This window comes from Schistocerca piceifrons, chromosome 2 (genome assembly GCF_021461385.2).
Source record: "Schistocerca piceifrons isolate TAMUIC-IGC-003096 chromosome 2, iqSchPice1.1, whole genome shotgun sequence".
NCBI classification, from domain to species: Eukaryota; Metazoa; Arthropoda; class Insecta; order Orthoptera; family Acrididae; genus Schistocerca; species Schistocerca piceifrons.
In genome coordinates this window covers 710,335,031-710,348,295 of record NC_060139.1, presented here as the reverse complement: position 1 = coordinate 710,348,295, position 13,265 = coordinate 710,335,031, and the positions used below count along the sequence as shown (strand labels likewise).

At 41.0% G+C, this 13,265-nt stretch overlaps 1 protein-coding gene across 1 annotated transcript in view; it reads left to right on the top strand.

The window, feature by feature from the left end:
- Positions 1–12,486, top strand: part of LOC124775779 (esterase FE4-like) — an 85,146-nt gene extending 72,660 nt beyond the window's left edge. Inside the window, exons 9-11 of the mRNA XM_047250608.1 lie at positions 7,204–7,336; positions 7,658–7,778; positions 12,333–12,486. Coding sequence (XP_047106564.1) covers positions 7,204–7,336; positions 7,658–7,778; positions 12,333–12,486 — 408 coding nt within the window. The remainder of the gene's footprint in view (positions 1–7,203; positions 7,337–7,657; positions 7,779–12,332) is intronic.
- Positions 12,487–13,265: the final 779 nt, after the last annotated feature.

The following is a 13,265-nucleotide window of genomic DNA, read 5'->3' as shown; positions in this document are numbered from 1 at the left end:
CTCTTCCAAGTCATTTGCTGTGTCTGACAGAATTACAATGTCATCGGCGAACCTCAAAGTTTTTATTTCTCCTCCATGGATTTTAATACCTACTCCGAATTTTTCTTTTGTTTCCTTTACTGCTTGCTCAATATACAGATTGAATAACATCGGGGAGAGGCTACAACCCTGTCTCACTCCCTTCCCAACCGCTGCTTCCCTTTCATGTCCCTCGACTCTTATAACTGCCATGTGGTTTCTGTACAAATTGTAAATAGCCTTTCGCTCCCTGTATTTTACCCCTGGCACCTTTGGAATTTGAAAGAGAGTATTCCAGTCAACATTGTCAAAACCTTTCTCTAAGTCTACAAATGCTAGAAACGTCGGTTTGCCTTTCCTTAATCTTTCTTCTAAGATAAGTCGTAAGGTCAGTATTGCCTCACATGTTCCAATATTTCTACGGAATCCAGGGTACCAGTCTAAAACAGGAAGCAAAACTTTCTGTGTTGTTGACCATAGGATGGACAATTCTCGTCACACTTTACGAGCACTATCGCTACACGGGGCATTTTCTGCGTAGGCTATTACAGCAACACCAACCTCGTCAATAACTTTCATCAGAATAGGATGCCTTCCTCTTCCAGGAGTCACACCAACCTCACTCACGTTTTCTAATTTCAGTATCGTCTTATTTAAACCATTTAATGACACCAGGCCTCTGGTCAGACTTTTCACTCAGCGTTACTCTCTCGATGCATTACTGTAATTGCTGTCGTTCACGTAGAACGGTTTCACTAGCAGCGCACATCTCTCTTCTCCCTAGATATACTGTTCACTCACTTTATGGATTGTCAAATGACAACATGGATGTCATTCAGTCATACAGTGTACAGCGTCAGATTTGCACTTGGTGGCCAAGCTAGGAACTAATATTTTACGTCGTAAATCGGTTCCCCGTTAACGCATTAGCATATCTATCCATATCGGTGCCATGAGATAGTCACAGTCCACATTGGACCTCTACGATAAAGTGCACTTTAACTATAACTATCCAAAACCTATTGGAGAGCGGATAACTACAGGACAGAGTTAAAATTTAAACATTACATACTTCCTCCAGCCCAGGCAAATTGGGCAAATCGGTTGGTCCTCCTACACTGGGTGTGGTCTAGGTTGGAGCTTAGGCGGTTTATAAGAGCACCATTTGTTCAAGGGCGGCTCCAGAGGAAACCCAGAAAAACTATAATTTTTGGGTAAGAAAACTATCAACTGTGGGGGTGGCCATTTCTATCATTTGTCTTCATAGGAAATCGTCGAAATTTTTACCATATATTCTTAAGATAAAGTTCTCAGTGAATCTTGAATCTTTTTTCAATATAATTATCCGGTATCTAGATCCAGAGGTTCGAATTTACTGTACTTTTGCATGTAAAATTTTTGCATCTAATACCCGGTCTGAGGCATAAATATAGTTTTAACTGATGTAGTTATCACATCGCAAGGGTGTTAGGATCATCGCAATGGTTCTGAGCTCGCCAGACTAGTCTGCATTTTTTCACCAATAAAACTTAACAATGCAGTGTCTCTGTATAACGGGAACTTCACACTTGTACTAGTATGCCCAAAGTGCTACTGCAGTGATAAAAAATTGCCTAAAAAGCGTCTTAACATGCGTAAAAACAACATAAAATAAGTGCCAAAAATTATGTAAAACTGTAAAGACTGCAAATTCTGTTACATATTTCTAATGACATTTTTGTTCCTTCCCGATACAAATCGTAATCATGGGGTTTTCCATGAATTGCGATCGACGAGCGAAATATCCAGTGAAATGTAAAGCAAACGATTTTGTGACAAGCTTATACAATGCGTAGTTATTGGTTGCTTATATTTCTCACAGTATGTACATGTGTCGTATGTAAATGAACTGTAAAAACATTACTGGCATATAGAATTCGTTTTATATAAGCAGCACGTCCTGCTATAGTAGGGAAAAGAAGGGGACCAGAGGAAAAAGGCTCTTGTCGGAGCATATCTACCCAGTTTCGCTGTCATAAGATAATCACAGTCAATATTGGACTACCCACAACCTTTCCAGTTTTACATAATTTTTGGCACGTATTTTAAGTTGGTTTTACGCATGTTAAGAAGCTTTTTAGCCAATTTTGACTAAAGCACATAGTCTGGCTAGCTCAGAACCACTGCGATTATCCTAGCACCCTTGCGATGTGATAGCATCAGTTAAAACTGATTTTACGCCTAAGACCGGATATTAGATGCACAATTTTACATGCAAAAGTACAGTAACTTCGAATACGTTCATTTAAAATACTTTTATTGAAAAGTGGAGAACCAGATGCCTCAATCCTCATCCTGCCTTTCTCAGCAAAAATTGCAGCATACAAACATATTCGCAGATTTTTGTGCTGAAAGAGAGTAGCAGACAGTGATGGGGAAGACAGAGGAAACATTGCCAGTGGGGAGAGAGAGATGGTGGGAGGAGATACTGATGAAGCAAAAGAGAGAGGAGACAGTGGATGATGGGTGGTGACCAGGCGTAGGCTTGGGAGGGGGGGGGGGGGGGCTGGACCCAGCCATATCGGCGAACTTTAACACGTAGGTATAGAGGAGAGCGCATTTTGGACAGAAATTATACGCGTGGGTATAGGGAAAAATAAGCTGGACCTCCCCTGAATTTTTGAGCTGCAGATGTATGGCTGGAGGCAGTGGCAGTGGGAAAGGAAGACAAAATGAGATAGTGTAAGTGAGTGAGGAGACAGTGGCAGTGGGGTTCACTGTAAATCAATATAAGTAAAAGGAGACACTGGGAGAGATATATACACTGAAGCGCCAAAGAAACTTGTATAGGCATGCGTATTGAAATACAGAGATATGGAAACAGGCAGAATACGGCGCTGCGGTCGGCAACGGCTGCATAGGACAACAAGTGCCCGGTGCAGTTCTTAGATCGTTACTGCTCCTAACAATGTGAGGTTATCAGAATTTAAGAGAGTTTGAACGTGGTGTTATAATCGGCGCATTACGGATGGGATACAGCATCTCCGAGGTAACGATGAAGTGAGGATTTTCCCCTACGACTATCTCACGAGTGTACCGTAAACATCAGAAATCTGGTAAAACATCACATCTCCAGCATCGCTGCTGCCTGAAAAAGATCCTGCAAGAACGGGACCAACGACGACTGAAGAGTCGTTCAAAGTGACAGAAGTGCAACCATTCCTCAAATTGCTGGTGATTTCAGCAAGTTCAGCGTGCGAACCATTAAACGAAACATCATCGATATGGGCTCTCAGAGCCGAAGGCCCACAATTATACTCTTCACTGCACGATGCAAAGTTTTACGCCTCGCCTGGGCCCTTCAACACCGACAATGGTTGTTGATGACAGGAAACATGTTGCCTGATCGGACGAGTCTAGTTTCAAATTGTATTGAGCGGATCGACGTGTACGGGTATGGGGACAACCTCATGAATCCATGGATCCGGAATGTCAGCAAGAGACTGTTCAACCTAGTGGAGGTTCTGTAATGGTGTGGGTCGTGCGCAGCTGGAGTGATATTGGACCTCTGATACGTCCAGATACGTGAGCCTCCTGTCTAATCACCTGCATCTATTCATGTCCATTGTACATCCCGACGGACTTGGGCCATTCTAGCAGGACATTGCGACAGCCCACACGTCCATATTTGCTACAGAGTGGCTCCAGGAACACTCTTCCGAGTTTAACACTTCCGCTCGCCACCACATTCCCCAGACACGAACATTATTGAGCCTATTTGGGATGCTTTGCAACGTGCTGTTCAGAAGAGATCTTCTCTTAGTCGCACTCTTACGGATTTATGGACAGCCCTGCAGGATTAATGGTGTCAATTCCCTCCAGAACTATTTACGTGTCTTTAGCTCTTCAGTGTATATAGACAGCGGCAGTGAAAGGGAGATGGTGCGTACGAAGGGTCAACTACCAAGAAAGATTGGGTAAAAGAATTTAAAATGTTATGTATCACAGGAGCGCTAATATGTTCGCATGCCCACATTTTTGGCGAGGTAGGCGGAATGAGGATTGAGGCAGCTGGTTCACTAATATCCTGTCACAGCCTTTCAAATATGATCATATTCGCTATTTTTGGCTGGCTCGTACCAAAATATCTGGGTATTATGCCCAAGCAGTCCTCAAAATTTTGCCAATGAAATTCGGTTATCTCGTACATCCATTGTGGCAGGACCAGCCACAGCCATCTACTGAAGCTGTTCCCTCCTCTGGCGCTATTCTCACATATCCCATAGCGAAATCACTGGTAGTAGGGTTAGGAAATTGCCTGTGAGAACACCAGTGACATTGAAAGTTTGAATTCGGCCTGCACACGTTCACAGATAGTTTAATGTGCGAAGGTTTTGACCATCGTAGAAATTGTCGTGCCACACATCGCACATAGTGGTTTGCAGTTCTCAACTGTATATTTTACAACTGGGGCAGAGAAAATCGAAATAGTAACTCATTTTACTTCTCTTGGAAGCTTGTTCACTACAGACAACAATGAGAAAGATAAAATAAATATTAACATACAAAAATTCAATATATTTTGCCGGACATGGAGTCAATGCTTTCTTCCACTTCCTAATGTTTATGGTGACCATCATTTGTATGTTCTCCTGAGACTTTTCTTAATTCCTGCTGTTGGTTGTGTTTGAACTACCTTGGCACTGGCCTTCCGCTTCGTTTTTCAGTTCTTTTTGATGTGCTGCGCTCCCCCATTTTCTAATTAATGCGATTTTGAAAGGATTTGTGTAAAGTGTTCAACTATTTTTCATTAGGAAATTGGCTAGAGTAAAAGTTTTTTTTAAAAAACAAACTAGGCTCCCAATTTTAAGTAAAATGCAGACTGTTGTTTTGGTGATTTAATTTGAAGACCTGGAGGCCTGTGCCCGTTTCGTACATTTTGTCACAATTTTGGTCTTAAAGAGATACGCTTTATTTAGTTGCACTGATTTGTTTCTTGCAGCCAGTAACTTCCCTTCCCCCTCCCGTCACCCTCCCCCCTCCCGTCTCCCTCCCCCCTTTAGATACCACGACAACATTTAGGAGAAATAAGCTGAATAGTTTACAAGGTGCTTAAATGTTGATTCACTTCGTTAAATTATATGTAAAACTCTGGTAAAAGCAATTCCATGAGGATAACTTCAGTTCTTGAGAACCTCTGATTTGATAATAAAGATAGAAAAAAGTCTTTTGTATACCTCTGGGTTGCAGATACTAGTTTGAAGGCTGCTTCTGCATTAGTAAGATTGTAATGATATTTCTTCTAGATTTAAGATACTAATAATTTTTTATCCTAGGCCGGTAGCAATTCCATCTGTAAGTGTGTACCTCTCTCTAACCTGTTAACTTTAACTAGCACTACGAGGCTAGTTAACATTCAGTGGCGCTTTTTCTTATGTTAGTATTAGTTACTCGATTTTTTTAAAAGTTGGGGCAAAAGCTTTGTTCTGTTTAACCTGCCTACTGCGTAAGAGAGCTTTGCTGCACATTTTCAAGCACGCTACCTATCCTATCTGACTGTGTCAGCTTGGTGGGTGGGGGGTGGGGGGGGGGGGGCTGGATCCCGAGGTCTACGTCTGGGGTCTGTTGTGCCGTCTGCGGATTTGTGGCCTGATCTTACAAAGGACTGCTCTATTAGCCTACTGTAATTTCCAGGTCACGGTGGGCCTCAACATGAATTTCCACGTGAATGATTAATATTTAGTGTTTTGATGTACTGTAATTTCAAAAAATCTTTGAGGAATATCTAAACTATTTCGCTTTTGAAAATTTACATTTAATGTCTTTTCTTAAGGGTGAAACCTCAAGTTTAATCGTTAATGTGGTTTTGTTTTATTTATTTTTTTAAGTTCAGCCTTGTGCTTAGTTACTGTCGAGGAAAGGACATTATTGTTGCTTAATAAACTGTTTTATAAAGTATTTGCTAACAGATGATGTTCAATAGTTTTCCCCAGTCCTTCCTATACGGCCTGTTAGTTGGTGTCCTTCTAAGATACAATCGCTTACTGCTTGTTTCACTCGTTATCGCCGCGCGAGGTAGCCGCGCGCTCTTAGGCGCCTTGCCATGGTTCGCTCAGATCCCCCCGTAGGAGGTTCGGGTCCTCCATCGGGCGCGGGCGTGGGTGTATGTGTTGTCCTTAGTCTAAGTTAGTGTAAGTTAGATTAAGTAGTGTGTAAGCTTAGAGACCGATGACGTCAGCAGTTTGGTCCCATAGGAACTTACAACCACCACCACTCGTTATCAACCAGTAGTAGGCATTAAGTTCCTTAGTGTAAATTCTTTGGTTATGCACTTCGGGTAAGATTCCCCCAGTAAAGTAAGTCCCTTTTCGTGTTGAACTTACAAGTAAAAGAAATAACTTGTTTTCTCTGAAGGAGGCCACATGTGTATTGACACTGATTGTCGAAAATGTGTTATGGAGTGGGCGATTGTTATTTTACAGTACTTTTGTGTAGGAAAAAATTAACTTATCTTAACATTCATTTTGTGCAGATTGACTCATTTGCTTTTAAATTGTCACGAGATAGCACCTGTGACAATCTCTTACTTCATCTGGCTTTTCTGGAGCTATCACACAATACAGAAATGTCAGCTTCCAAATTTTTACAGTTAACTTTTTATTAAAATAAATGAAGAGTCTTTAGATTGTTTAAAATATATAGACATTTTAATCGCATTTTTTAATTAAAATTTAGTGGTATGAAGAATCAGATAATAGACATTATTATGGTATGTAACATTTAATTCTTTCATTAAATGCGTTAATCAGTAAAAAATATGATTAAAGTTACTGGTTGCAAACAGTAGAAAATTAGAGTTCGAGCCCTGAACTGGAGCAAATTTCCAATTGTTACTGTAAGTTCATTATAATATTGTTCATCACCGACCAGAACCAAAGTCTATCTGACGGCTTTAGTTCGTTTATCAAGCTACTGGTTCTTTGGCACTTGTGGTTTTATTGCTCTTTGCTAGATCTACATTTTCACTGCTCTTATTGCCTTGAAATGTCTGTAAGTTCGATGTCCAGTTTCCATTTGGTTACCTACGTTTCCGTTCGTTGAAGAGTTCATAGTACAACTACACTAGGAAATTTCTGCTTAATTTATTTTATTTTTTTGTTGCTCTTAAAGTTTTGTGTTTCATGATGGATTTATTTCATATTGCAGTTTGATTCCCACCTATTCTTCTCGGAAGGAGTGGACACTGTCATTAGGAGTATGGCTCGCTATTCTTCGGAGCCAGTGTATTACTACGAGTTTACTTACGTGGGCCCTCTCAGCACATACCCTGGAGGACCAGGTAGGAAGAGCAGACAATTAATCGCCGCATTCGTCTTTCCTTAGATTTCTCTAAAGTCATTTTTTCCTACCGTAATTAGGTGTTAAAAATAGGGAATCAAAATAATCCTTAAACAGTCTATACAAATAACCGTTTATATTTAGAAAAAGATAACTCCTAATTAAATTTTAATTTTTGGCAAATGGACAGTTCCTTTAGTAAAAAACGATTTTCAGAAGGTTAAATGTTTCATAACGAAAAGAGTGATATACAAATGGCGTATTACGGTATGTGAAAAAAGAACAAGACGATGGTGCTTTGACACGTGTTTTTGGTGTTCAGGTGCTGCTCATGGTGATGATACACGTCACTTGTTTGCATCGTCCTCACTCGATCCGAATTCGGAGGGAGGTATCATCAGAGCTCAGATGCTAGCATTGTGGACTAATTTCGCCAAATATGAGTAAGTAATATGACACTGTGATTTTAAATACGTGATTGTCAAGGATTTTCAGTGTACATAACAACACCAACGAACAGGGGTAGATGCGACTAGTTTAAGATCAGTGCGTGCAAAGCATATGACGCAGATTCGTTAAACAAGTTTGGCAATTCGTCTAGAATATTTTGTGAATATTATTCAAATAAAGAGTATTTCATTAGCTATTTGCAGTCTCTGTTCGTAGCTGCATTGCAAGACACCCAGTGTTTCGTGACTTCTGCACAGTGATTCCTTGATGATGTTACAAACTTTCATGGATGGTGGACATGAGCGTATGTATCAGTTTGAGGTAAGAGGTCCTACACCGAAACCGACAGAGTCGAAAGTTTAAGCGAAAATCGATGTTACCTCTGACAGTGAACCTCTTTTTCTAGAAGCTCTTTCCTTTTCATATTTTGACAAGTGGCGGTATGCAACAAAACAAGAAACAAATGTCCAGTAATCATAAGCTCCAAAGTTCATACTGTAAGAACTATGAGCAATTACTGTTCATCTTTCTTACTGCGAAACGTTTCTCTTCTGCTTAACAACTTAAGGGATGCATTTTAGAGCCCATATTTAGTGGATAGTTTTCCTTGTTTTAGTCCACACTACCTGCTTACGAAACATGAAAAGCAAAGAGGTCGCAGTAGAAGAGACCACTGTCAGAAATATCAGCGCGATTTTCGCCTATAACTGAAGACACTGTCTTTTAAGAAGTAGTGTCCCTTACCTCAGACTGATACATTTGCCATTGTCCCTCACAGCTGAATGCTTGTAACACCATCACGGAGTCATCCTATAAAAATGTACGTGTTTGGAGACAACCTCATGAATCCATGGACGCTGCATGTCAGCAGGGGGCTATTCAAGCTGGTGGCGGCTCTATAATGGTGTGGGGAGTGTGCAGTTGGTGTGATGTGAGGCTCCTGATATGACTAGATACGACTCTAAAGTTGACACGTACGCAAGCACCCTATCAGATCACCTGCAGCCATTTATGTTCATTGTGCGTTCCGAGGGACTTGGACAATCCCAGCAGTGCAACGCTACATCCAACACGTCCAGAATTGCTACAGAGTGGCTCCAGGAGCGCTCTTCTGAGCTTAAACAGTTTATCTGGCCACCAGACTCCCCAGGCATGAAAATCATTGAGCATATCTGGGATGCCTTGCAACGTGATGTTCAGAAGAGATCTCCACCCCTCGTGCTCTTACGGATTTATGGACAGCCCTGCAGCATTCATCGTGTCAATTCCCTCCAGAACTACTTCAGATGTTAGTCGAGTCCATGCCACGTCATGTTGCGGAAATTCTGCGTGCTCGCGGGGGCCCTACACGAAATTAGGCAGGTGTACCAGTTTTTGGGCTCTTCGGTGTATGTACAACTGCTAAGCGGGTCGAAGCCTTCTGAGGAGTTTCTGGTGTTCTGAAGCAACTGAAGGAGTTGAATTCAAACAAGCCGCCAGGTCAAGATGGAATCCCAGTCTGGTTTTACAGAGAGTACTCGACAGCATTGGCGCTTCACTTAGCTTGCATTAATCGCTAATCTCTTGTCCAGCGCAGAGTCCCAAGCGACTGGGAAAAAGCGCAGGCGACTGCCGTATATAAGAAGGTCACGCGTAATTACACATCACTATGCTTAACAATGGTTTTCTGCAGCCTTCTTGAACATATTCTCAGTTTGTATATGATAAATTTCCTTGAGAAAGGAAAGCTTCTGTTCAAAAATCATCATGTATTTGGAAAGCATCGCTCGTGCGAACTCTCAGCTTTCCCTTACGCCCACGATAACCTGCGAAACATGGATGAAGACAACAGGCGCCTGACACTGTGACCCGCTGCGTATTGTTAACGGACGTCCGAGCATACGAAAGAGGTTCCCAGATACGTGAGTGGTTCGAAGACTTCTTGGGTAACGTAACCCAGCACGACGTCCTCGACGGCCACCGTTCATCAGAGACAAGAGTATCGTAAAGAGTGCCAGAGGGAAGTGTGAAAAGTCCTCTCGTATAGCCTACACATAAAAATGATCTCACGGCCAACGTGAGCAACAGTCTGCGGCTCTTTGCTGATGGTGTGGCGTACAGGAAGTTGTCGTCGTTGAGTGACTGTAGAAAGATACAGAACGACTTACACAAAATTTCTAGTTGTCGTGTTGAATGGCACGTTGGTCTGAATGTACAACAATGTAAGTTAATACAGATGAGTAAAAAACAATCCCGTAATGTTAGAGTACAGCATTAGTAGTGTGCTGCCTGATACAGTCGCGTTGATTAAATGTCTGGGCTTAACACTGGAAAACGACATAAAATTGAGCGAACACATAGGGCCAGTAGAAGGGAAAGCAAATGACCCACTACAGTTTATTGGGAGTATTTTAGGAAAACGTACTTCATATTTAAACAAGAACACGTAGCCTATAGAACACTTGTGCGACTCATTCTTGAGTACTGCTCGAGTATTTGGGATCCGCACCTGGTCGGAGTAAAGGACACTTCAACTCAGAGATGTGCTGCTAGATATGTTACTGGTAGGCTCGATCAACAAACAAGTATCAGAGACGCTTTGTGAACGCAAATGGGAATTCCCCGAAGGAAGAAGCCAGCTTTTCACGAAACACCACTGAGATAATTTAGAGGATCGGCATTTGAATTTGACTGCCGCTAGCGTACATTTCGCGTCAGATAAGAGATACATGGAGTCGTACGGAAGCATGTAAATAGTCGTTATGCTCTCGCTCTGTTTGTGAATGGAACAAGAAAGGAAATGACTAGTAGCAGTACCCTCTGCCATGCGCCTGCCAGTGCCCTGCGTATTATGGATGTAGATGTGGATGTAGGTAGCAACAGAAGACGTGTAAATAAAGTTTTTCAAAGAATTAGTAAGTTGTCCTCTGCAAATGAACTCTACAATAATTACGAAAAAATACGGTTTATTCAGTCCCGTACAACAATCAAAATAGCACCAACAATTAATATGGTATATGAACAAGAATAAGCGAATAGTTTAGAATACTCTAAAATTTTTGGTGTGCATATTTATGTAATTTTGAATTGTAAAATCTACGTTATTGAGCTTCTCAAACATCCACGTACAGCAGCTTTTGATCTTCACGTAGCTGCCAGTGCTGGAAACCCACAAGTCAAGACGCTTCACTAAGAAAAAATGAGAACCAGAAAGAAACAATATTCCTCTCACTTACACATTCGAATAGCCGTAGCTTGCAGACCAGCGTTCATAGTCTTAGTACTTAGTGAAATACTGATAAGATTTTTAGCACACCTTTCGATTTTACACCGTGTAAATTACGACGTTTTCAAGGCGGTATGTTTTTCTGAATTGCATTTTCTTTGATGTTATGCTAAAGAAATTTACTACTCACAGATGTAAGAAAATCATTATTATTATGATAAAATATTTGATATATTATGACAGTTAAAAATTTATTAATATCATATCACAATATATTGCATATTCTAACATTGTTAATATTAAAGTCAGTCGCATGTGTAGAACGTTAAAAGTAGTGTTTGTAGGGGTGGTGGTGAGAGGAGGTTGGCATGCAACGGAAATAGTATCAAACAGCGCTCTCTCCCCAAGCCACATCCTTCCCGAAATGGACCCTGGATCTGCATCCTTGTAATTATTTCTAGAGAATCATCTATGACTCGTTTCTTAAGACTGATCACACTGTAGACTGTATTACAAAGGCGCCGATGTCCGGCGCCAAGGGAGAGCCAACGCCTCCTCCTAGCTCTTAGGAAACGTAGACATGTAATGTAATCAGATGTTATTCTTTCGAGAAAATGATTTAAAAGTCGGAATCACGTAGGTCTTTAACAGTCGGACCTGAAACTTTTCTACAGCTACTTAGAAATATCCATTTGTCTTCCAGATTTTTAAAAATACTCCATGTACATACGTTTTGCTCCCCCCCTCCCCACCAAAGACCACCACATGGGCGCTCTTGCTGTATCACATTACTCGAGGAAAAGCAACGTAATCATATCTTTGATAGACAACAGAAGATTGACGTACTATCCGTTTTAGCATCTATTTTCTGATGTTCTAGCTATTACATTATTTCAACCGTTGAACCTCCGTGACATGCACAATGATGAGGTTTACTGCTTTTACGTGCTTCACTGTTTCCTATTACATTACATACATGGAGGGCGAACGCATGTGATTTAAAAAAAAAAAAAAAAAAAAAAAAAACAGGAAATTTCCTTAACCTTATGACAGTCAGAAACAGCGGGTTTCCTTATTCGACCATCTTATTTCAAATTTAGTTTGTTTAGGGTGTTCAAGTTGTTACTCTCCAGACTTCTTACTTCATTCCTTCAGAGTTATCGACTTTAACTTTCTTTATCTTGCGGTGACGGAATGATACACTTCACCAAATGAGAAAAATGGCAGGAAGACAGAGTGAAAAATAGTATGAAGTCCATTATACGCTTTCAGCCACAAGAATTAATGTCCACTTTTTCTCAGTTTGAAAGTGTGAAGCTCACTAATCGTATTTTTGTTTCAGCAATCCAACTCCAGAACAGAGTTCACTTCTCACAGTGACATGGCAGGAGTACGACGAATCGTCCCCCAACTATTTGATGATAGCAGCTCCTCTCAGAACCGGAACCAACTTATTTGAGCCTTACATGAGCTTCTGGCATGATCTGCTGCCGTAAATATTGTGACAGTGTCAAAGCTAGCACAGCATTAGCTTGAACATTAGTTACATAATTGCATAATAGATTTATATCGTAAATTATATAAGAAGACAATCATGTAGTTAACAGCATCTTCTTTCCTTTGGAACTAAATTAATAATAATGTATGAGCCTTTAGAACATAAGTTAATGAATAAACTTTTGAAATTTTCTTTGTCTTTGTGCTTTACTTTCCAACTTTGCTTTCGTAATTCTGAAATTTCAGCGATAGTAAGTTGTGCATCTCCGATAAGTCATTTTTCTGTGAAACCTACTGTGTAAAAGAGGTGCTCTTCACAAAAACTTTATAAATTATGGAGGTCCGAAAATATATGTTTATGCATATCCTAGCTAAGCTGCTGTATTTAACGCAAGTGTCAGTTGTGGTCAGAGAAATGTTCTGTGCAATAGAGACTGCGTTATGTCAGAGCTAAAGGAATTCTAATGTGCTGCTGTTGCTGATAGTGTGGTGGATGCTTCCGTAACCAAGGGGGCTGAAGTGTCTGGTATTTCAAGTGGAACAGTATGGAAGGTTTATGCAGCATACAGGGAAAGCTGATAAACATTATTCACTAACTTAACACTTTCGGGCTGAGATGCCGTGAACCATACATAAAACTCTTCCCTCCTCTGACGTTTCGCCTTCGACTGCGGAAGGCATCCTTCAGGGACAAGCGGCGAACTGCAACGAGAGCGCGAGTGAGGGCCGTTTATGTAAGCCATCCAGAGGGCGCCGCTGTCAATCACGTGACGTCGGC